The 22,351-nt window shown below is 60.6% G+C and overlaps 1 protein-coding gene and 1 long non-coding RNA gene across 4 annotated transcripts in view; one reads left to right on the top strand and one right to left on the bottom strand.

Annotated features, from left to right (window-relative positions):
- DNAH17 (dynein axonemal heavy chain 17) overlaps positions 1-22,351 on the top strand; it is a 95,765-nt gene that overhangs the window by 35,306 nt on the left and 38,108 nt on the right. For all 3 annotated transcript variants that reach the window (XM_038546433.1, XM_038546434.1, XM_038546435.1), the window contains 25 exons: positions 940-1,056; positions 1,140-1,226; positions 2,286-2,438; positions 4,042-4,290; positions 6,108-6,230; positions 7,320-7,667; positions 7,769-7,860; positions 8,166-8,292; positions 8,805-8,957; positions 10,300-10,425; positions 10,515-10,622; positions 11,243-11,374; positions 11,615-11,775; positions 12,082-12,238; positions 13,302-13,406; positions 14,351-14,508; positions 14,843-14,981; positions 15,095-15,322; positions 15,662-15,799; positions 16,714-16,846; positions 17,249-17,376; positions 18,025-18,173; positions 21,019-21,301; positions 21,393-21,566; positions 21,749-21,956. In XM_038546433.1, the coding sequence (XP_038402361.1) occupies positions 940-1,056; positions 1,140-1,226; positions 2,286-2,438; positions 4,042-4,290; positions 6,108-6,230; positions 7,320-7,667; positions 7,769-7,860; positions 8,166-8,292; positions 8,805-8,957; positions 10,300-10,425; positions 10,515-10,622; positions 11,243-11,374; positions 11,615-11,775; positions 12,082-12,238; positions 13,302-13,406; positions 14,351-14,508; positions 14,843-14,981; positions 15,095-15,322; positions 15,662-15,799; positions 16,714-16,846; positions 17,249-17,376; positions 18,025-18,173; positions 21,019-21,301; positions 21,393-21,566; positions 21,749-21,956 (3,976 nt within the window). The remainder of the gene's footprint in view (positions 1-939; positions 1,057-1,139; positions 1,227-2,285; positions 2,439-4,041; positions 4,291-6,107; positions 6,231-7,319; positions 7,668-7,768; positions 7,861-8,165; positions 8,293-8,804; positions 8,958-10,299; positions 10,426-10,514; positions 10,623-11,242; positions 11,375-11,614; positions 11,776-12,081; positions 12,239-13,301; positions 13,407-14,350; positions 14,509-14,842; positions 14,982-15,094; positions 15,323-15,661; positions 15,800-16,713; positions 16,847-17,248; positions 17,377-18,024; positions 18,174-21,018; positions 21,302-21,392; positions 21,567-21,748; positions 21,957-22,351) is intronic.
- LOC119876621 lies at positions 4,893-10,617 on the bottom strand. The gene is made up of 2 exons (XR_005364149.1): positions 8,817-10,617; positions 4,893-8,576 (listed from the first exon to the last, which is right to left on the bottom strand). It is a non-coding gene; the product is annotated as an uncharacterized LOC119876621 (long non-coding RNA).

Consider the following 22,351-nt stretch of genomic DNA (forward strand, 5'->3'; position numbering starts at 1 on the left):
GGACCCTGGGGCAGACGGGGTGGCGGTGGTGTGGGGTGGGGGCAGAGGGGCGGGAGGCACTGCCCGGGGCCCTACTTTGGAGACAGCAGAGTTTGCAGCCTGTCACGGGGCTGGTGGCCGCCCTGTCACTCTGCCCAGGGGCCAGCGGATGGTGCGGATGCGAAGTGTGCGTGGCCCGGCCCAGGGGCGACTGGTGTGAAATGGGCCTTGAGAGGTACCGCCGCCCACAGAAGGTTAGCTGATGGTAGAGGAGAGGGAAACACGAATCTTTTGTGGGAGAAGAATTCATGGGCTGGGATTCTTTTTCTTCAAAATATTTTATGATCAAAAGTCCAATATCTGCTCAAACGTGGAGAACTTAAAAAGAAACACACACAAACATGTACGTGTGATACACCTGCACATGCATACAACACCTTCACACACATTACAATCATACACACATGACAGATGCACGTGCAAGTACATGGGTGTGCTACTCGTGTATGCACGTGTGCATGCACACACACAAATGTGTACGTGCGATAAGACACCTGCACATGCACACGCACATGAACATCTTACAATCCTACACACACGACACATGCATGTGCAGGTATGTGTGCATACCATACTAATGTGCACGCGCACACTGCACAAACATGCGTGTACAACATGGACATCTAACATACGCAAACACACGCATACAGGTGCACAGGAATCAGGTTAAAACAGGGTGAAAACGGACAATTTGCCGTCTGGTTCACAGAGACATGCCGAGGCGGGTTTCCCGGTTCAGGGGTCCAGCGGCAGCTGCAGAAGGCACCGCCCTGGGGACGCTGTCGGGGGCCACACGGGACCCCGTGTGCTAGTCTTGCGACTCCCTGCGAGTCGTAATACTTCATGACAGAAAGTTCTTTAAAGAACGGACAAGGGAAGGGTCCCTGCGCGTCCCCGCAGGAGCTGCCGGAGCAGTGGACCAACACCAAGAAGCTGGCCATCCAGGTGAAGCAGAACGTGGCGCCGCTGCAGGCCAACGAGGTCAACATCCTGAGGCGGAAGTGCCAGCAGTTCGAGGTAGCGCAGCCCCGGGGTTGGGGGCCCCTCCAGGTGGCCGCGCCGGAGCCCAGGGCGGGGGTGACCCAGCGCTTCTCCGGCAGCTCAAGCAGCACGAGTTCAGGGAGAAGTTCCGGCGAGAGGCCCCGTTCAGCTTCACGGACCCCGACCCCTACAAGTCCCTCAATAAGGTGCGTCACCCAAGGGCGCGGCGCCCTCCCAGCCCTGCCCCAGGCTCCCGTTCCTGGCCTTGGGGCCCGGCAAGTGCCCGGTGTCCGCGCCAGCCCTGGCGTCCCGGCCCGCGGGGCCCCGCCGTACCTCGGCCCGCCCCGGCCCCGTCACGCCCCGCTTGGCACTCACCTGTCGTCTTCCCTCCCTGGCCACCGTGTACCCGTGGCCGAGCCCCGCCAGGTCCCCCTCTGCTCCTGCTGCCATGTCCACAACTGGCATCCAACATGCAGGTGCCACAGGCTGGGCCTGACAGCCCCTCGGGCTCGGGACCGCGGCCTCCAACGGAGGAGCACGAAGACCCCGGTGCCCTTGGGGTCACCCACACGTGCCCTCCCCCAGCCTCCGCTCCCCGCATGGCTTCGAAGCCACTGTTTCCGAAGACCCTTCCTGCTCTTCAGGGTCGTTATCTCACATCGCACCCAGTGGGGGGGTGAGCGGCCTCCCCCTGAGCCCTTGGGCCCCAGACTGGATTCTGAAGAGACCCAGCGTGAGCTTGTTTATGATCAGGCCCGTGCATGGAAAGGCCTCTGGGAGCCGCCCGCACACGCGGGGAGCACCTGCGCATCCACGCAGACACTCACCGGCTCCACGCCGAAGCACCTGCTCCACTCACCTGCTTCGGAGTGACCCTTGCTTCCCTCCTCTTATCTAGACTGTTCTCATTTTCAACGCAATCATGCATCACCTACATAATGCTTAGTAATGTAAAAAAAAAAAAAAAAAAAAAAAAAAAAAAAAAAAAAACCCAGGAGGTGAGAAGGGAGCAATCTCGAACCTCTCAGGAGGAAATCGGGCATTGGTGCAGGGTCCGTGAAAGTCACTTCTGGTGCCTGAACTCCCAAAGCTGGAGGGCCTGGCCACGCGGCCGGACGCAGGGGCAGGCGAAGGCGGGAGGGAGAGGGTGCTGCTGCGTCCCCCGCCAGGAGGACAGCTGCCCCTGGGCGGTGCCCGGGGTCGGGGCACGGCTCCGGCACTGAGCGCGAGCCCCGCTCTTGACTGCCCCCCTCGCCTGCCTCCAGCAACAAAAGAGCATCGCGTCCATGGAGAGCACCATGGAAGCCCTGTGCAAGTCCGGGAGCCTGTTCGAAGTCACGGTCCCAGACTACAGGCAGCTCAAGGCTTGTCACAAAGAGGTCCGCCTGCTGAAGGAGCTCTGGGACATAATCGTCATGGTGAGGGGCACGGCGGGGACGGCGGGCCCGGGGTGGGTGGGGTGGGCCAGAGGAGGTGCTCCCAGCATCCCCGGCCGCTAGGACGCTGCAGTGCAGCTGACGGAGGCGCCCCCTCTTCTTGGACGCCAGGGTAGCGCACGAACGCTGCTGGCTCCGGCCGGCCCCTCCTCCCGGCTCCCCCATTTTCAGAGAAATGTTAGCTCTCCCCTCTTATTCTCTTGAATGAACTTCAGAATCTCTGTCCAACCCCCCCCCCCCAACAGAAGCCCACCGTGGCTTCGTCCGGAACCGGCTCTCCTCCGTGAGCTAATCTGGGGAGAGCTGCTCTCACGGGGCCCTTCAGGCTTCCCGCACGGAAGCACGCTGTGTCTCCGTTGGTCTTATTGTCCAGGAAATCACAGTAAAATATTGAAAACGTCTTCCTTCTGGCCACACTGAGCCTCGCAGTCCCTGGGGTCACGGGCTCCGTTACAATCGCTCCTAACGAGAGAGGACACAGTGGAGCCTCTTGACGCTGACTTTTCCACAATTAGCTGAACTGGAGTCTCTCGTGTAGGAGGAACATTCCGGGACGCAGTCGGCAAAGCCAGAGAGGACGGGGGCTGCCCATCCCCTTGATAAATAGCGGTCCACCCGGACTGGAGAATAAAGCCCCCACATTTCCCAGGAGGTGTAGCCATAAGCATTTACCGCCAGAATATTTCACAGAGGATCCTCCAAAACAAACTGCCCAGGACACTTTTATGATAACAGGATAGAGAATAAGCTTAACCCCAAAAGAGCCGCTGATTCAATGCCTACGGGGCGATTAAGGTTTCGTGTCTTAGCGTCTTCAAGACAGGTGTCCTATAAACACCCGCACCTCTTTGTCTTTACGGAGCAAGTACGCTTGGCCAGCCCAGGCCTCAGGCCTCAAGCACCTGCGCCAACGATCTCATTCCATCCATCCCAGGCTCACGTCCATTCTCAGCCCGCACCAAACGGAAGACTGCAGGCTTTGTGGTCGTCTGTCTCCACTGTCCATAGGGTTCTTCCCGGGGAGATTCTGTGTCTTTGAGTTTTTTCTAGTAGAAAAACTCACCATCAGTCAGTATGAGCGAGGCTACTCCGCACCGACAAACAGCCCTGAGAGAACCTCCGTGTAGCTAACAGCAGAAGTGTAATTCTCTTTCATGCAAAGTCCACATGGGACTGGTTCCACGCAGCCCTTGGGTGGCTCTGCGTCCCAGGCTGTGGAGCCACACACGTTCCCACGACTGCCACGGCGGGCAGAGCTCTGGGTCAAGCACTGGCAATTACGTGCTTCCGCCCCGAAGTGCCAGGCATCACTCTGGTTTCCCTGGTCGAGGCGGGTCCCATGGCCTCACCAAGGAGTAGAGGGGCCTGGGTGCTGGTGAGCAGTAGTGGCACCCTCCATGGGGTTGGCCAAAACCTATTTGACCGGCTGGCTTCTGAGTTGTATCTTTACAACCAGGAGCTTTCCTGGCTTGTGTCCATGCACCCTAGCACCCGCTGTTAGTGGTTCCCTGTACCCGCCAGGAGCCGCGGCAGTCAGGTGACACGGATGTCTCCCCCAGGCCCTCAGTGAGTGTTTCCACCTCAGGTGAACACCAGCATCGATAACTGGAAGACCACCCAGTGGAAAAATATTAACGTGGAGCAGATGGACATAGATTGTAAGAAGTTCGCCAAAGACGTGAGGTCTCTGGACAAGGAGATGAAGAGCTGGGACGCCTTCATAGGGCTGGACAACACCGTAAAGAACATGATCACATCCCTGCGCGCCGTGAGCGAGCTGCAGAACCCCGCCATCCGGGACCGCCACTGGCAGCAGCTCATGCAGGCCACCCAGGTACCGCGATGGGCGGCCCTTGGCTGATGAAGCTGGGTGCGAGCGAGGCTAGCTTCGGGCGCCTGTGAGCTGGGGCGGCTGCCCCTTGGGGCGCTGTGCCCATAAGGCCCCCACGCTGGGTAGAATGCTCTGCTGTAGCCATCTGGAAATTCTTCATGAGTTTTTAAGATTTTATTTATTTGAGAGAGAACCTGAGCATGGGGGAGCAGTGGCAGAGGGAGAAGCAGACTCCCCACTGAGCAGGGAGCCCAATGTGGGGCTTAATCCCAGGACCCTGAGATCAGGACCTGAGCCAAAGTCAGACGCTTAACCGACTGAGCCACCCAGGGGCCCAATCCTTAATAGTTTTTTAACAAAGAGCCCCATTATTTTCATTTTGCACTGGGCCTTGCAAATTATGTAGCCAGTTTCGGTTGTAGATGGATTGTCCATAGGGTTCAGGAATTTTGGCTTGGATGAACATCTCCCCTGGCCTCCCCCATGCACCCCAGGGGTACAGAGCCCTAGTGCCCAAATTTTCCCAGGAGTATCCCCTAATGAGGGAGGTGTTCCTGGCATCAACAGCCCTAGGAGGCAAATAGGAACACTCCCCACCGTCAGTAAACGTTGAACAAAACTTTATTGAACAGCGCAGAGGCCCCACACAGGTGCCAAGGATACAAAGAGGGAGGGAAGCAGAGGAAAGCGCAGCACGTGTGATCATGTTCGGGATGCCCAGTGGGGTATTCAGCAGGGATCCTGAGAGTTTAGAGGAGGCTTCAGGAGCATGTGGAGTGTGGCTTGAACCTGGGGAGAGAGGAACACAAGACAAACAGAAGGGCTGTCTGCAGTCCTGAGTACTGAGACCACAGCTTTTCCAGACCGCTGGCCAACCCATGTGTCCCAGCGGGGCGCCCCGGGAGAGACCCCCAGCTGGTGATCAGGAAGCAACTAAAGTGTCCCAGCCGAGGACTTAGTGAAACCCAGGCAGGTGTTCTCCCCAGTGTGATTGAGAGACGCTCGATTGTATCAGTTAGTTAAGCCAGTTTCCGCGGGGGCTCAGGACCGGTGCTCGGAAATGTCTACGTGACAACGAGAATATAGGCGAGGGAGAGAGGAAGGGGTGTGAGGACTGGGCGGCACTATGCCAGCACCTGGTCAGCTGTGCCCGCTATGAACACAGCATCGGTAGCGTTAATTCCTGAGCGGGTGCATTAGCACCTGGGGCTGCCGCTACAGAGAACCACAATCTCGGGTCTTAAAACCACAGACGTGTTTTCTTTAATGGCTCTGTGGCTGGAAGTCTGAAATCAAGGTGTGGGCAGGGGTCCCTCCCTCTGAAGGCTCTTGGGGACAGTCCTTCCCTGCCTCCTCCAGCCTGTGGTGGCCCCGGGCATCCCTTGGCTTGTGGCAGTTTCCCTCCAGACGCTGTCTCGGCGACCGCGTGGCTTTCTTCTGCATTTCAAATCCGCGCCCCCTTCTCTTGCAAGGACTGCTGTCATTTAGGGCGCACGCAGACGATCCAGGGGCGCTCATCTCAAGATCCTTAATATCTGCAAAGACCCTATTTCCAAATAAGATCACATTCTGAGGTCTGGGTGGACAGGAATTTGGGAGAAACACTTCAAACCACTACAGGTGGGCTCTACTATTACACAGTGTTACCCGGAGGAAAGGCGAGTCTTAGGGAAGTAACTCACCCAAGTCATGGAGCCAGTAAAGGGTGACGCAGAGCCCCCCTTGTGGCCCGGATTACTCACTAACTGGCCTCTCCACCAAGGACAAAGACAGTGTCCAGTACAAATGACCTTACATGAACATGCCTATTCCTCCCCCAGGTGAAATTTGAAATGTCAGATGAGACCACGCTGGCAGATTTACTGCAGCTGAACCTTCACAAATATGAGGACGAGGTCCGAAATATCGTTGACAAGTCTGTGAAAGAGTCTGGGATGGAAAAGGTGTTTTTTTGTTTGTTTGTTTGTTTTTATTTTTTTTATCGACACCCAAATGTGTTCTGTATGGGATGATGCTGAAGTGAACCCATGAGCCCAGCACCTATGAGCATCTCATTTCTTGTAGGGTCCGGTGGTCACTTAACGCAAAAACAAAGATCAGTGGACTTTTCATAACTAAACCATGACAGAAATCTTGTAAAGTAGTTCCAGAATTTATTACTGAAAAAAGGAATATGGCCCTGTCCCCTGTGTGCAGTCGTACGCACATTTAAAAATGCCCCAAACTCTCTCCTCTCGTGGAGCACCCTTGTTTGTGACTTTGGAGAAGAGGCCGAAGGAGGGAAGGCAGGAGGACTGGCCATCAGAGTGGATGATGCGCCACCGGCTGGGGCAGTCTCAGGACGCAGGGAAACACGGGAGGGCTCCTTCTGCAATTCAAATCTCTCCCCTCACCTGTTTGGTGAGTGTGAGTCATCACATTTTGGCTTTCTTCTCCCCCCTCCCGCCGCCTGCTTTTTTTTTTTAACAGCCTGATTGAGCTGTAATTCACATACCATATGGTTCATTCATTTAACGTGTCCAATTCAGTGGCTTTTAGCATATTCACAGATGTGAGCGACCATCACAGGGTAGAATTATTCAATGTGAGAGCATTTTCACCAACTCAAAAAGCAAGCCATTCCCTCTAGAAACCTGCCATTTTCCCATATATCCCCATCCCACCTCTAGGCACCCACTAACCTTTCTGTCCCTACGGACTTGCCGATTCTGGACATTTCATATAAATGGAATCACACAAGAGATGGCCTTGCCTATCTGCCTTCCTTCATGCGGCGTAATGTCGTCAAGGTCCATCCGGGTGGGAGCCTGAGTCAGAGCTTCATTCCTTTTTATGGCTGAACTGTATTCTGATGACCCGTCCATATTTTCTGTTCATCTGTTGACAGACATTTGGGTCGTTTCCACCTTTTGGCAATTGTCGATGGTGTTGGTATGAATGTTCTGGATTTCTCAAAGCAGGGCTTCATTCCGGGTCCTTCTCAGCCCTTCATGCCAGACGCCGAGTGACGTAGTTTCCGTGTCCCCCGAAAGGTGCTGAAAGCCCTAGATGCCACGTGGTCCACCATGGAGTTTGAGCATGAGCCACACCCACGCACGGGCACCATGATGCTCAAGTCAGACGAGGTGCTGGTGGAGACTCTGGAGGACAACCAGGTGCAGCTGCAGAACCTGATGATGTCCAAGTACCTGTCCCACTTCCTGAAGGAGGTGACAAGCTGGCAGCAGAAGCTGTCCACGGCGGACTCGGTCATCTCCATCTGGTTTGAGGTCCAGAGGACCTGGAGCCACCTGGAGAGCATCTTCATCGGTTCTGAAGACATCCGTGCCCAGCTACCGGAGGACTCCAAGCGCTTTGACGACATTGACCTGGAGTTCAAGGTGAGCAGAGCCTTCTCCCTCCCCCTGGGCATTTTCAGAAATGGCTACTACGCCAGAGAAAACACGGCCACTAACATCCTGGGGGGCCTGGCTCCTTCCAGGCCCTGATGGAAGAAGCGGTGAAAACGCCCAACGTGGTGGAAGCCACCAACAAACCCGGTCTCTACGACAAACTTGAGAACCTGAAGAAAAGGTGGGTCCCCACACCTGTCCAGGTGAGATGTGTCCTGGCAGCAGGGACCTGAGCCATCAGCCCCCGCCACCCAGGACAGGGCAAACTCTCCTCCCTGGGAGCTCGTGCTCTGGGCCACATGGTGTCACACTGGCCACACAGCGTGTCTCCAGCCTCAGAGGGATGCCCGCACGGCGTGTCAGATTCGAAGGTCTGAATTAAACCGGGGCTGTGAACAACAGACAGGTGCCTCCAGGGCTGTCGCCCAGCGCGGGCAGGATGGGCTGCAGAAGGCCTGGACAGCCTTGGTTCCTCCCTCCTCCTAGCTTGGCTGTGTGCGAAAAGGCCTTGGCGGAGTATTTAGAGACCAAAAGACTGGCTTTCCCGAGGTTCTACTTTGTCTCCTCGGCTGACCTCCTGGACATCCTCTCCAACGGAAATGACCCCGTGGAGGTAGGTGGCCCCTGCTATTTTGAAGGATAGGCCGCCTCCCCTCCGCAGGTGGCCCCATGCTCACCCCCAGATGAGCAGATGTCTGGCTAGCCCTGGCCGGTGGGAGGCATGTGCGTGGATGTCCCTGTACCACCTCCACAGGGTCATCCACGCCAGAAACCACCGGGGGTCCTGCCATGACAGAGAGCCTCCGTGCCTCGTTTTCCTCATCTGGAAAATGGGTTAAATGCCAGGGACTTGGTGATGCACCACGGATCCAGGGCCCCAGAAGCCAAGAGGAGGCTCTGCTGAAAAGAGAGAGGGGTTAACTAACTAGGCGAAGGGAAGACACTCTATTTTATTTGAATCATAAACTTGCAGGACGCACCAGGAGGGATGCACGGGGTGGCCCAGGGAAAACAGGCCCAGGGCCTGGGACAGAAAGACCCTTAAAACCACCTGAGGAAAAGCCACCCGCACGCCCCCTCTGAGGGGCTTACAGACTCGGCGCCCCCTCCCCCGCCCCTCCCCAGGTGAGCCGCCACCTGGCCAAGCTGTTCGACAGCCTGTGTAAACTCAAGTTTCGCCTGGATGAGGAGGAGAAGCCTCTCAAGTTCGGCCTGGGGATGTTCAGCAAGGAGGACGAGTATGTGGACTTCGACCAGGAGTGTGACCTCTCAGGGCAGGTGAGTGCCGGGGGGCACGTCCAGGGTGACAGTGGGCGACCGCGCAGTGGCTGTCGGAGGAAGCCACTCGTGCTCTGGCAGGGGTGTCGCCGCGGCCACCCCAGCCCGTGACTGTCCCTCGATCCGACAAGCGCTTGGACTGCTTCCATATAGAATTTCCAGCACAGCGTGACCTGCGCGGTCTGGGCCGAGTCTTGAGAAAAGCACAGAGAGAGAAGGAGGGGAGGGGAGGAGGCCGCTGCACCCTTGCCAAGGAACCACCGAGTTCTAACCCCTGTTCAGAATAACGGGCTTTATTTAGGGCTCTGACTTACCAGAGAGGTCTCCTCACCCCAAGCCGCCCCGTCCCTTCCCCAGCTGCCCGCGAGGCTGCCTCCTGCCACTGACAACATCTCCACGACACCTCTCCCCATCTCACCACCAACTCAGCAGCCAAATCGACTTTGACATTATCCTTTTGTCCTTTAAAAAAAAAAAAAAAGATTTTAACTTATTTATTCATGAGAGACACAGAGAGAGGCAGAGACACAGGCAGAGGGAGAAGCGGGTTCTCCGAGGGGACCCCGATGGGGGACTTGATCCCGGGACCCAGGATCAAGCACTGAGCCACCCAGGTGCCCGGATGTTGACATTATCCTAAGCGACATGTAATTTGGAGAGAAGTCAGCTGGGGACAAAAGGAAAATCTCATGCAGAAAACCCGAGCTTCAGAAGCGTGGGCACCGAGAGCTCCGGGCTGGTTTGCTCTGCGTGGACGGGGCTGGTGGGCGCCGGGACGAGCCCCGTCATCGCCGTGTGTCGAGACCCGCTCCCTGCGCTTAGCTCCCTGCAGACGCCACCGCAGGCCACCGCACTGTGTTCACAGCTGAAAAGAAAAACCAAGCCGATTATCCTGCTTGGCTTTTCCCCCAACCGGTAGTGACTAGCTGAGGGTTCGTATTTTAAAATACAAAGGTGGCTGGTCTGCAAGTTCGTCCCCACGTGACCGACCCGGACGCTGAGACCAGGCACCCGAGGAGCAGCCCAGAACCCGCCGGGGACTCGAGAGGACAGATGCCGCGTCTCCCAACGTCAGCAGCGCCTCAGGGGCTCAGACGTAGCCTGTCTTCTCTTCTAGAATTTTCTCTGGGTCCCCTCCCTTGTCCGCCTAGAACTATAGCGCTGCACACACGAACGCCAGCACGACAGGTCGTGAGGGCCACCACCCGGCTGCCCAACCTCATTTTTCAGTGGGTCGCTCTTACTGCTCCACGAAAACCCTGACCCTTCGACCCCGGGGACGACAGCGAGGGCAAACGGCGGCGCTCGGGGCCGGTGGCGTCAGTGTGGCTCCCGTCCCCAGGTGGAGGTCTGGCTGAACCGCGTGCTGGACCGCATGTGCGCCACGCTGCGCCACGAGATTCCGGAAGCCGTCGTGACATACGAGGAAAAGCCGAGGGAGCAGTGGATCTTCGATTACCCGGCGCAGGTGCGGGGCTGGGCGGGGGCGGCCGCGACGGAGAGCAGCCACGTGCCGGCGGGGACTGTCGCGTGGGAGGTGGCGCCTGTCTGTTTCAGGTCGCGCTCACGTGCACCCAGATCTGGTGGACCACGGAGGTGGGCCTGGCGTTCGCGAGGCTGGAGGAAGGCTATGAGAACGCCATCAAGGATTACAACAAGAAGCAGGTGCGCGGTGCGGCGCGTGTCACGGGCTCGGCCCACAGAGGCCTCCTCTCTGCGGCTGGGCCTCGGGGTTGCCGCGCTTCCTGTCCGTCGGTCCAGAGCGGCCGGATCTTGGCCACCGCCCCCCCACCCCCCACCCCCGGGGGGTTCTGCCCGAAGGCAACCACTCTGGAAATACTAAGGAAGGAAAAGCTACGCGTAATGCCACCACCCAGATACGACCACTGTCACACCGTCACGTAGGCTTCTAACCCGTGTGCATGTACCATTGATCCAAACGCAAATACAAACTACCCGCGTGGCTTTCAAATCCCGTTTTGCTTCACACGCACCACCTTCCTGTGGTGGCAGCTTTTCCCACACGCTGTCATCCCCACAGGCTCCCAGGTGTCCCATGGGGGCGGCTCGGCAGCTCACACCCCCCCCCCCCGTTGGGGGATGCTGAGAACCTGTTGTGTGCCTCATTTTTGTAAATGAGAGGGTGACGGTCTTCCTGCCCAGCCCTGAGTTCCCAGGGTCCCGCGTGGGGGTGGGGGCGGGGGCAGGGGCAGAGGCGGGGTGGGGGGTGCGGGCGTGTCGCCGGCTGCACAAGACGTCCCAGCCAAGGTGCCGCTGCTCCTCAGATCAGCCAGCTAAACGCGCTCATCACCCTGCTCATCGGAAACCTCAGTGCGGGCGACAGGATGAAGATCATGACCATCTGCACCATCGACGTGCATGCCCGGGACGTGGTCGCCAAAATGATCACGGCCAAGGCACGAGCCCCCGGGAAGGGCCGGGAATCGGGTCGGGATCTGGCGTTGGGGGGGGACCCTAACCCGCGTAGGGGCCTCTCCCCTGGGAGGCGACTGAGTTCCTGGCGACAGCCACGGCCCCGGCCCCGGCCCTCTCCAAGACTCAGCCCTGGTGAGCAGCCAGGCGGGAGGGCGGACGAGGAGGGCGGACGAGGAGGGCCTGCCCCGGGTGTGGCTCCCACGCTCCCGCCCCGCCCGCAGGTGGAGAGCGCGCAGGCCTTCACCTGGCAGTCCCAGCTCCGGCACCGCTGGGACGAAGAGAAGAGGCACTGCTTTGCCAACATCTGTGACGCCCAAATCCAGTACTCGTACGAGTACCTGGGCAACACGCCGCGGCTGGTCATCACGCCGCTCACGGACAGGTGAGGGCACGCGCCGGCCGCCTTGGCCAGGGTCCAGACTCCCCCCTGCCCCTGCCAGGCACCTGGCCTCGGTGCCGTGTTCTTATGTCACCCCGACACTAGCGGTGTGGTCGTGGGGAGTTGCTCAGCCTCTCTGGGGGCCGGCACCGCGGGGGTGCTGTCTCCTGAATCCACCTCACGTACTCCCGCAGCCTGGCCCTCGTGCCTCCCTGGCGCCCCGTGGGTGTGATGTCCACGCAGCGCGCGTGGAAGGGAAGGGATGGCCCTGGGGTCCGCGCACACGGGATAATCAGAGGCCCCTCGCAGGTGCTACATAACCTTGACCCAGTCGCTGCACCTGATCATGGGCGGAGCCCCCGCTGGCCCTGCCGGGACGGGCAAGACGGAGACGACCAAGGATCTGGGCAGGGCCCTGGGCACCATGGTGTACGTCTTCAACTGCTCAGAGCAGATGGACTACAAGGTACGCCCCACCCGGGGGGTGGGGGTGCTGTATGTGGCGTGTTCTAGACGCCTGGACACCAGGTGACCTGGGGCAGGAGGCATCAGTTTGCAGCCAGTGTCCACCCTGGGGTCGGGCTGAGCGGTTGTGTCCCTGCCAGCGGTCTGGGGCCCCCGGGATGCTGGGGCCTCATGGACGTGCCAATGTGTCTAGAAGCAGCTCCCAGGGTCCACGAACCCAGCCCCGAATGTCCTGTCCCGCCCTTGAAGGTAACCTCCTCCCAGCGTCCGTTCCACACTCTCTCCAGGGACAGAGTGAGCACCTCTGTGGTGTCCGGTGTGGGGTTTCTGGGTGAAAGTGAGTCCAGGCAGGCTGCAGAGGGAGCCAGGGGACAAGCCAGGCCCCAGTGGCCCCTGGAGACCATGCAGCGTGGTGTCACGGGGACTCCTGGGGTCCACAGGGCAGCCTCTGTGGGAGGGTGGGGGGTGGGCCTGGGGTCAGGAGCCCGGGCCTGCAGGAGGCCTTGCATCCCCTCCCCACCCGCATGTGAGCCCCATGGCCCAAACCCTGAGGCTGAGGTGGGGCCAGCTGCCCCTCCTCTGGGTCAAGACCACAGACCACACCAGCCTCTGATGTTCAGAAAATCATCCCAGGAGGACTTTAACCACTCACCTGGACTCCCCCATGGAGACACTGGAGAATCCTCATCGCCCAGCTGAGGACCGGAGACCACACAACCGTCTAGAAGGAAATCTCACATGCACACACACCCCCCCCCCCCATCTTAGAGAGAAGGCCCCTCCCTGGTTGCACGAGAAAAGTTCCTAATTTTACACGAATGCACTTGTCCGACCGTCCAGCTCGGGGGCCAGGGAGGCCCCCACCCAGAGGGGTCCCGGGGCAAGGCTGGGCTCCTCCTGGCAGCCAATCCCCGGCGGCACGAACCGCCCCCCCGGGGAGTGGGCGCCGGCCTGACCCTCGGTCAGCAGACCGTGAACTGTGACCCAGCCGAAGGGGCAGGTGGGGCTCCTGGCGGGACCCGGCCGGCCCTCCGAGCCCCTTCCTCCCATCTCACCCTTCCTAGTCCTGTGGAAACATCTACAAGGGCCTGGCTCAGACTGGAGCCTGGGGCTGCTTCGATGAATTTAACCGAATCTCCGTGGAAGTCTTGTCGGTGATCGCCGTGCAGGTAGGGTCCTGTGGTCTGCGGTCCCCGGCGCGCCGTGCCGTGAGGGGTGGTGTGGCACAGACGTGAGAGCCCCACCCCAGCCCTGTCCTGGATGTCGCCGCTACGGGCGCGGGACGGTTACTCCTCCTCGCAGGGCAAGGACGGAGCTCCTTGCGACGGGTGTCGGCGAAGGATGCATGAGACAGCGGTGCTGGGAGGACAGGGAGGGAGGGGATACGCCCGTGGGCTTCAGGGACCTGGTCTCCGGCGGGGGACAGCCCGCGCCCCCTGCCGCAGGGGGCCATCTGGCTCACATGCAGACTTTGCGACCAGGGCGGGCTTTAACCGTGGTCGTGGGGCGCCCTCCAGTGGTGGCCGCAGGCTGGCAGCGCCCAGCGGGAGCGGAGGATCCAGTTGGGCCAAGGAGCCCGAGATTCAGAATTCACCCAGTGCCCGAGTTCTTGAAGACGGTTGGACATACGGGGGGTGGCTGGGGGGTGCTCCCCGCGGCCCTCTCGGTGCAGGAGCGGGACCCTCCCCGGCCTCCAGCTGGGTGATGGGGCTCATCTCACATGGTGTCCTGCACCCCCCACGACAGCATCCACAAAGTGGAGAATTACAGGAATTTGGGGCAGAGCAGTGGTTGTGGGGGGGGGCGGGGGGCAGGAGAAGTGGGCACGACAACGGAAGGGGACCTGAGGGGTCCTGGCAGTGACGGCAGTGCCCCCTGACCGCAGTCGTGCAGGACGTTGCTCCCGGGGGACACGGGCAGGGAGCACGCCAGGGGCCCAGGGGCATCCCCTCGGTGACTGCCTAAAACTGCGCGCGAGTCAACCTTGTCTCAAGATTAAGTTTAATGGAAAAGAAAGAGATGCCAGGCAGCCACACGCTCCACCACCAACGAAGGTCCGGCCTGCGGAAGCTGGTCACTCCCGCGCTGACGCGTCTGTGTGCCCCCCGTTTAGGTGAAATGTGTCCAAGATGCAATTCGGGCCAAGAAAAAAACTTTCAGTTTCCTGGGAGAGATGATAAGTCTCATCCCCACTGTGGGGCTCTTCATCACCATGAACCCTGGGTACGCGGGACGCACCGAGTTGCCCGAAAACCTAAAGGCCTTGTTCAGGTGTGTGGGCAGAGGGGACGCTAAGCCTGAGCGAGCCGGGAGCCAGGGAGGAGGCCGGGGGGACACGAGGCTCCTGGGTCGGGGGGTTCCTGCCCCTGGGGGTGGAGGGCAGGGGGGACCCATCGGTGGAGAGTGAGCAGAGCAGGTACAGGAGGGCAGAGGGCAAGGAGGAACAAGGGGAGGTGGAGAGGGCCCGGGGTGCTGGGACCGGCCGGTGCCCCCAGAATCGGGCGCCGTGGGCCTCCTGGCAGGGGAGGCGTGCACCTAGCTGAGGAGAGGCGGGATGGAGGGAGGGGGCGGGGGAAGCCCGAGGCAGAGCTGCTGTCTCCCCCAGGCCCTGCGCCATGGTCGTCCCCGACTTTGAGCTCATATGCGAGATCATGCTGGTGGCCGAGGGCTTTCTGGAAGCCCGCCTGCTGGCCAGGAAGTTCATCACGCTCTATACCTTGTGCAAAGAGCTCCTGTCGAAGCAGGTGTGCGCCGAGGGCGGGGGGGAGGGGTGCCCTCGGGGCGCGAGGCTGGGCCCCCACCTCCGACCCCAGCCCGCATGGGAAGGCCTCACGGCGCGCCCCCCCACCCTCCCCAGGACCATTACGACTGGGGCCTGCGGGCCATCAAGTCCGTGCTGGTGGTGGCCGGCTCCCTGAAGAGAGGCGACCCCAGCCGCGCCGAGGACCAGGTGCTCATGAGGGCGCTCAGAGACTTCAACATCCCCAAGATCGTGACCGACGACCTGCCGGTGTTCATGGGGCTGATCGGGGACCTCTTCCCCGCCCTGGACGTGCCTCGGAAACGCGACCTGAACTTTGAAAAGGTAGGGCCAGCCGGGCCCTCGGTCGGGTGGGCACGTCCCCGGCGGGTGCGGCCCTGGGCCGGGAGGCTGCGTCGGGCAGCCCCGAAGCCACGAACGACCGACCCCTGGCCCGCACCTCTTTTGACGCTGGGGTGGGGGGCTCGGGGTCCCGAGGGCCAGGGGGCTTCGGCAAACCCATCCCCTGCACAGAGGCTCAGCAGCATCACCGGCAGCAGGGGGGACACGTCCACCCCAGAGGCCACCGCTCCCCCACCATGCCTCCCATGAGCCCCCTCCCGGACACTGCCCGGCCCCGACACGCGTGCCCAGCGCCCCCTCCCGGGTGCGCCCCTCCCCCAGATCATCAAGCAGAGCATCGTGGAGCTCAAGCTGCAGGCGGAAGACAGCTTTGTCCTGAAGGTCGTGCAGCTTGAGGAGCTGCTCCAAGTGCGGCACTCGGTGTTTGTCATCGGGAACGCGGGCAGTGGCAAGTCTCAGGCACGTCCCCTCTCATCCACACCCCCATCCCTCTGAAGGCCCTGGAGACCACTAGAGACTCGGCCTCTGTCCCCTCCCTGCCCCCGGGGGCGGGGGGCGGGTGGGGAGCAGCTAGCCCCGGGACCTGGTCCCACTGATGAGGCCCTGCTCCTGGTTCTCCTCTCCTCCTGCTCCTCCCCGCTGGACACCAGCCCCCCGGCCCTCTGTGGTCAGCCCCCACCCCCCTCCTGTCCCCTCCTGTCCCCTGCCCCACCCCCACCCTCCTGGCCCCTCCTTGCCCCTGCCATTACCTGGGCGCGTGAGAAGCAGAGGCCATGGCCAGTCTTAGGGGTGCATCTCTACCGTCGGAAGATGCCCAGGCAGCCAGCGCCGAGTGGACGCCCGCAGGGTGGGCGCTGGGTGGCCGCTGGGCTGCGATCGAGGGCACCTCTGACGACTGGTACCGGGGGACACGCAGCAAGTAGCTTTTCAACAGGCAGAGGCTAGGAACCCAGTCTTCCGAAGGACCGTGTAGCTGTGTATGTGTTCTCACGTCTGTACACGCATGTGTACGTGTGCAACGGCCTCAGTGTCCCTAGAAGTCCTCATCTGTGGGCGGAGGACACCATTCTCCCCAAGAGCGCAGCTTGCGCCCCGCTCAGGAGACCAGGGTGGATTTGCCCTCATCTTACCCTGGTCCCGGGCACGCGGCACTCCGCGTCCACACACAGGAGCGTCGGGGTGCGTCGCCCCCGGGGCACCTACGCGTTAGAGTTTGGGGAACGCAGATGCCCCCGCATGTCACCAAAGCAGAAGGGACCGCGGCAGGAATTCTGCTCGCGGGTCGTGAGAGGCCTTGGGTGCTCGGGCAGATGGCGCCCCGGGGGGGTGCGGGAGCGGGTCCCGGGCCCCGCGTGAACGGCGACCCCCTCCAGGTCCTCAAGTCTCTCAACAAGACCTATCAGAACATGAAGAGGAAGCCGGTGGCCGTGGACCTGGACCCCAAGGCCGTCACCTGCGATGAGCTGTTTGGCATCATCAACCCGGCCACCAGGGAGTGGAAAGACGGTAATGGGGCTGCGGCGGGGCAGGCTGCGCGGAGGAGGCTCACGCCGGCCCTGCTCACACCGGCCCCCTAGCTCACACCGGCCCCGTTCACACCAGCCCTGCTCACACCAGCCCTGTTCACTCGCACCAGTCCTGCTCATTCACACCAGCTCTGCTCATACTAGCTCTGATCACTTGCACCAGCTTTGTTCACACCAGCCTTACTTGCACCAGCTCAGCTCACACCAGCCCTGCTCACTCGCACCAGCTCTGCTCACACCAGCCCTGCTCACTCATACCAGCCCTGCTCACTCGCACCACCTTGGCTCATACCAGCTCTGCTCACTCACACCATCTTTGCTCACTCGCACCAGCCCTGCTCACTCGCACCAGCCCTGCTCACACCATCCCTGTCACTCACAGGCCTCTTCTCCACCATAATGCGGGACCTGGCCAACATCACTCATGATGGCCCCAAGTGGATTGTCCTGGATGGGGACATAGACCCTATGTGGATTGAATCTCTCAACACCGTCATGGATGACAACAAGGTTCGAGGGCTCCTGGATTCCAGAGCTAACCCCCGAAGCCATAGTGATGGCCCAGCGTAGGGCAGGGGGCTCATGGGAAGTGCTGCACGTCCCCACCTGCTGCACACACAGACAGGACCTGCCCCAGACTGGGACTTGAAGAGTGAGGGACTGTCTGGAACTCTGCATCAAAAGCTATGAACAAGGGAAAGTCCCCCGTCATGAGATGTGTGCATCATATGACACGGGGCCTCACGCACCCCATCTCAGATATTTTTGGGCAGCAGCGTGGGTGAAGAGTGCAGATATGGAAAACATCCTTGCCTAATTGGCATGTGACATAACGTGGCAGGACATCTAATATCTGGGAAGGCAGAAACAGCCCTCAGAATTAACTAGAAGCTTCTTGAGAAAATGATTCTCACTTAGATGGAAGCAGGAACCCAGGAATTCCCAGGGAGGGGCAGGATCGTGGTTTTAAAAGCAAAGTGAATATCACAGTGACGGCCTACACTGTGCGCACATGTCGGAGCCTCTTGTGCTGTCCGGGGGTGGGTGGGGGCGGACGTGGGCTGGGCGCTGGGTGGTGGCGGGCACAGGTGCACAGGTCCTGGACTTCCTCCTCCTTATTCGGAGCCGCGTAGACCCACAGGCCTGCCTCCCTCCTAGGTCCTCACGCTGGCCAGCAATGAGCGCATCCCCCTAAACCGCACCATGAGGCTGGTGTTCGAGATCAGCCACCTGAGGACAGCCACCCCCGCCACCGTCTCCAGGGCCGGCATTCTTTACATCAACCCTGCGGATCTAGGGTGGAACCCGTGAGTCGGGTTCCAAACTGGCCGAGACAGACGAGGCTGGGGGTGGTCCAGAGCTGCCTGCGCGGGCACGTAGTCATTGATTCGGTGCACACTGCGGGCAGGGCTTTGCCCACGCACCGGGTCGGGGCAGCGAAAGCATGAGACAGCGCCGTGTAACTGTGTGGCGTGATGCGCGGTGACTCCCACGTGGCACCACGCGCCGGGAACCCTGAGGCCGAGACAGGAAGTCATCCCAAGAGGGGTGAAGTCGGGCTGATGCCTGGTGGGAGACGGTTTTCCAGGAAGACAAAAAGTCCGGGGAGCGTGTCAGGCGAGGACCGGTCTTGCCGGGGCACGGGTGGGGCGAGAGCGGGAGGTTCAGGGGTCCGGGCGCTGGTCGGGTCTCTGTGGATGGAGCATGAAGCCTGAGGATGCTCTTGGCAGGTAGGGGCTGGTGTGGACCGGGCTGCGGGGCCCGCACAGGGGCCCCTCCCGGCGTGAAGAGGAGAGTGCCCAAGGCGCTGGACGATGTGCGGCCACGGGGGACAGTGGGGAAGGGAGGATGTGAGGAACAGAAGACTTGACATTGATTCTGGGGGCCCAAGACCCACAATCAAACTGTTGGCAGGGCTGGTTCCTCCCAGAGGCCCTGAGAGAGAATGTGTCCCAGGCCTCTGTCCCGGCTTCTGGTGGCTCCAGGCCATCCTTGGCGTCCCCTGGCTTCTGGATGCCTCACCCGATCTCTGCGGCCATCTCTGTTCTCTCGAGGTCTTTCCTCAGTACCCTCTTCTTTTTTTTTTTTTTTTTTTAAGATTTTATTTATTCATGAGAGACACAGAGAGAGAGGCAGAGACACAGGCAGTTGGAGAAGCAGGTTCCATGGAGGGAGCCCGATGTGGGACTCGATCCCGGGACTCCAGGATCACGCCCTGAGCTAAAGGCAGATGCTCAACCGCTGAGCCACCCAGGTGCCCCTCAGTACCCTCTTCTTGTAGGGACAGTCATCCTAATGCAGGATGATCTCATTTTGAGATCCTTACCTTGACTACATCTGTCTGCGAAGACACTGTCCCAACTAAGGTCACACGTACAGGTCCTGGTGGACATGTCTTGCAGGTGCCAGCATCCTGCCCACTACACCACATGTGAGAGTTTGCGGGGTGGGCAGGTGAGGCAGGAGCTGCTGACACAGGGCAATGGGAACAAGGAGCGATCGTGGGGGGTTCAGGGGCAGCAGTGGGGTGGGAAAGAGAGCCTGGAGGCAGGCTCTGCACCAGCCACGGTTCTTGAGGCCCCGATTCTTGGGGCCCTGGAGGAAGGACCAAGAGAGAGAGCCGCTATTTGGGGATGAGGAGGGGGAGAAGTGGAGAGGGTAGGGGACCAGCACAGGGGCTCCCCAGGAGAAAGGCAGCCCTCCCACGGGGCAGCAGTGACTCAAGGCCGGAGACGGCCTTGCACACCCCAGAGCGGGAAGTGAAGCAAGGCTGCCTCTGGGGGCCGGGCAGGAGCCAGACCGGCTCGGCCTCCGTCCTCCGTCCTCCGAGTGCACGTCTCGCTGGGCTTGCACTTCCCATCAAAGGCAGCGTGCACAGCTGCAGGAGCCGGATGACTCCAACCACAGCAGAACTTTTAATTTGACATAAACAGCCTCAGAATAGAGGGCAGGTACCGGCGTCTGTGTATAGGTTTGCAACCCGGGCTGCGTTCGGAGAACCTGCTGTATTCGGGGTGCAGCACACAGACTGCGGAGAGGACCGCGCTGTCCTCGTGGACGGTCCGGGGCGCGGGGACAGAGGCATCAGCTCTCCATTCCCCGTGCTGATCGGAGCCGCCAGGGCAGGAGCTCAGAGAGGCTGGTCCTCGGGGCTGGGATGGGGACGGGAGCTCCCCCCGTGCTTCTGCTTGGGGTGTGGGGGGGTGTCCTGGAACTGGCACTCCAGCTGGCTGGCCTGCGAGGGAGCCGCACACTATTTGTGCTTTTAGCAGGCACTTAGCACTCAGGGTGGGCCCGGCTCCCTCCTGCGGGCTTTAAAAACATCAGCACCTGCCTTCGGCCCAGGGTGTGATCCTGGAGTCCTGAGATCGAATCCCACCTCGGGCTCCCGGCATGGAGCCTGCTTCTCCCTCTGCCTGTGTCTCTGCCTCTCTCTCTCTCTCTGTCTCTCATGAATAAATAAATGAAATTTTAAAAAATCAGCCCAGGTGGTCCTTGGATATGGGAGTCGTTGTCACTCCCACTTAGAGAGGGCGTGTTAAGTGATTTGGCCACACGAGAGCCAGTGCCCTCACCCGAATGGTGGGCAGCCCACTGCAGAGGCAGGTGGGCGCCTGGCAGCTCCAGCATGGCTCCTCAAGGACTGCCTGTCGCATTAGTTTGGGCTCTTCCATGGAATGTGACAAATTCAACTCAAACTAAAACTGAAGAAAAAAGAAAAGTGAGTTGACTCAATTCACAGAGACTGCTTCAGGCCTGGCTGGGTCTAGGATTCAGATGATATCATGAGAGGTCCCTGTTCCTTTCCCTTTCTCTGCCTCCTCTTGTCCTCCTAGCCCCTCTCTCCTCCTCCCACCCAGATGATGTCATGAGATCTTTTTCTTTCCCCGTATCCAGCTCTGCTGCCCTCAGTATTGGCTTCATTTGGGGCAGCAAAGGTGGTTTCCCGTTGTTCTAAGCTTAGGGCACCCCTGTAGCTAGAATGCCAGAGAAAGAGCCCGCCCCCAGGGCCCTGGCACCCTCGTCAGTCTCGTAGGTCTGCATCCGGCCCCATCACCGGGCGGGAGCGCCAGAATCAGACACGCCAGGGCTGTTCCCCGGGGGAGGGATGCTGGGCAGACCCACCACCCCGAGCCTCCCCGCCTTCCGCAGGGTGGTGAGCAGCTGGATTGAGCGGCGCAAGGTGCAGTCTGAAAAGGCCAACCTGATGATCCTCTTCGACAAGTACCTGCCCACGTGCCTGGACAAGTTGCGCTTTGGGTTTAAGAAGATCACGCCCATACCGGAGATCACGATCACCCAGATGATCCTGTACCTGCTCGAGTGCCTCCTCACAGAGAGGAACGCGCCGCCCGACTCCCCCAAGGAGCTGTACGAGCTCTACTTCGTGTTCGCCTGCTTCTGGGCCTTCGGGGGAGCCCTGTTCCAGGACCAGGTGCGCGGCCGGCCGCCGGGGAGCCCGCTGCCCACGGGGGGGCTCGGGTGTCCCTCGCCGCGACCTCGCGGCGTTTGTGTTCTCCCAACAGCTCGTGGACTATCGAGTCGAGTTCAGCAAGTGGTGGATCAATGAATTTAAAACGATCAAGTTCCCGTCGCAGGGAACCATCTTTGATTACTACATAGACCCCGACACGAAGAAGTTCCTGCCGTGGACGGAAAAAGTGCCGGCCTTCGAGCTGGACCCTGACATCCCGCTGCAGGTACCTGCGCAGGGGCGACAGTTTACGGACAAGTCGGGGGCGGGACTCCGCGTCCCCGCTCGGGCCTCCCGACGGACGGCCAGGGGCCCACAGCTGCCCACAGTAGGACAAGGGACCAGACTGCCCCGGCGAGCACGTCAGCGGCGGGAAGCTGGAATGAGAGGCTCCTCCTTCGCCCCCAGGCCTCGCTGGTGCACACGACAGAGACCATCCGAATCCGCTACTTCATGGACCTGCTCATGGAGAAGTCGTGGCCGGTGATGCTGGTGGGGAACGCGGGCACCGGCAAGTCCGTGCTGATGGGAGACAAGCTGGAGAGCCTGAGCACCGACGACTACCTGGTGCAGGCCGTGCCCTTCAACTTCTACACCACCTCAGCCATGCTGCAGGGTAGGGCCAGGGCCGGGAGCAGGGGTGGGGCGGGGGGCAAGCTGGGGTGCAGGGGGCGCTGTGGCCGGGAGCAGGGGTGCAGAGTTAGGAGCAGGCTGGGGCAGGGAGGAGCAAGCTGGGATGTAGGATGAGGCCAGGGCCAGGAACATGGGTGCAGGGTAGAGGGCAGGCTGGGGTACAGGGTGGGGCCAGGGCCAGGAGCTGGGATGCAGGCTGGGGCCCTGGCCAAGAGCAGGGGTGGGGCAGGGGCAGGCTGGGGTGCAGAGAGCTGCTGGGACCAGGTGCAGGGGTGCAGGGTGGGGTCAAGGACCAGGGTGGGTCCTTAGGGCCCAGCATAGACACCTCTAATCGTGTTCACCCCACATGGCCACCCCCCCACATTCCCCATTATCCTT

Source organism: Canis lupus, chromosome 9, assembly GCF_011100685.1.
Source record: "Canis lupus familiaris isolate Mischka breed German Shepherd chromosome 9, alternate assembly UU_Cfam_GSD_1.0, whole genome shotgun sequence".
NCBI lineage: Eukaryota > Metazoa > Chordata > Mammalia > Carnivora > Canidae > Canis > Canis lupus.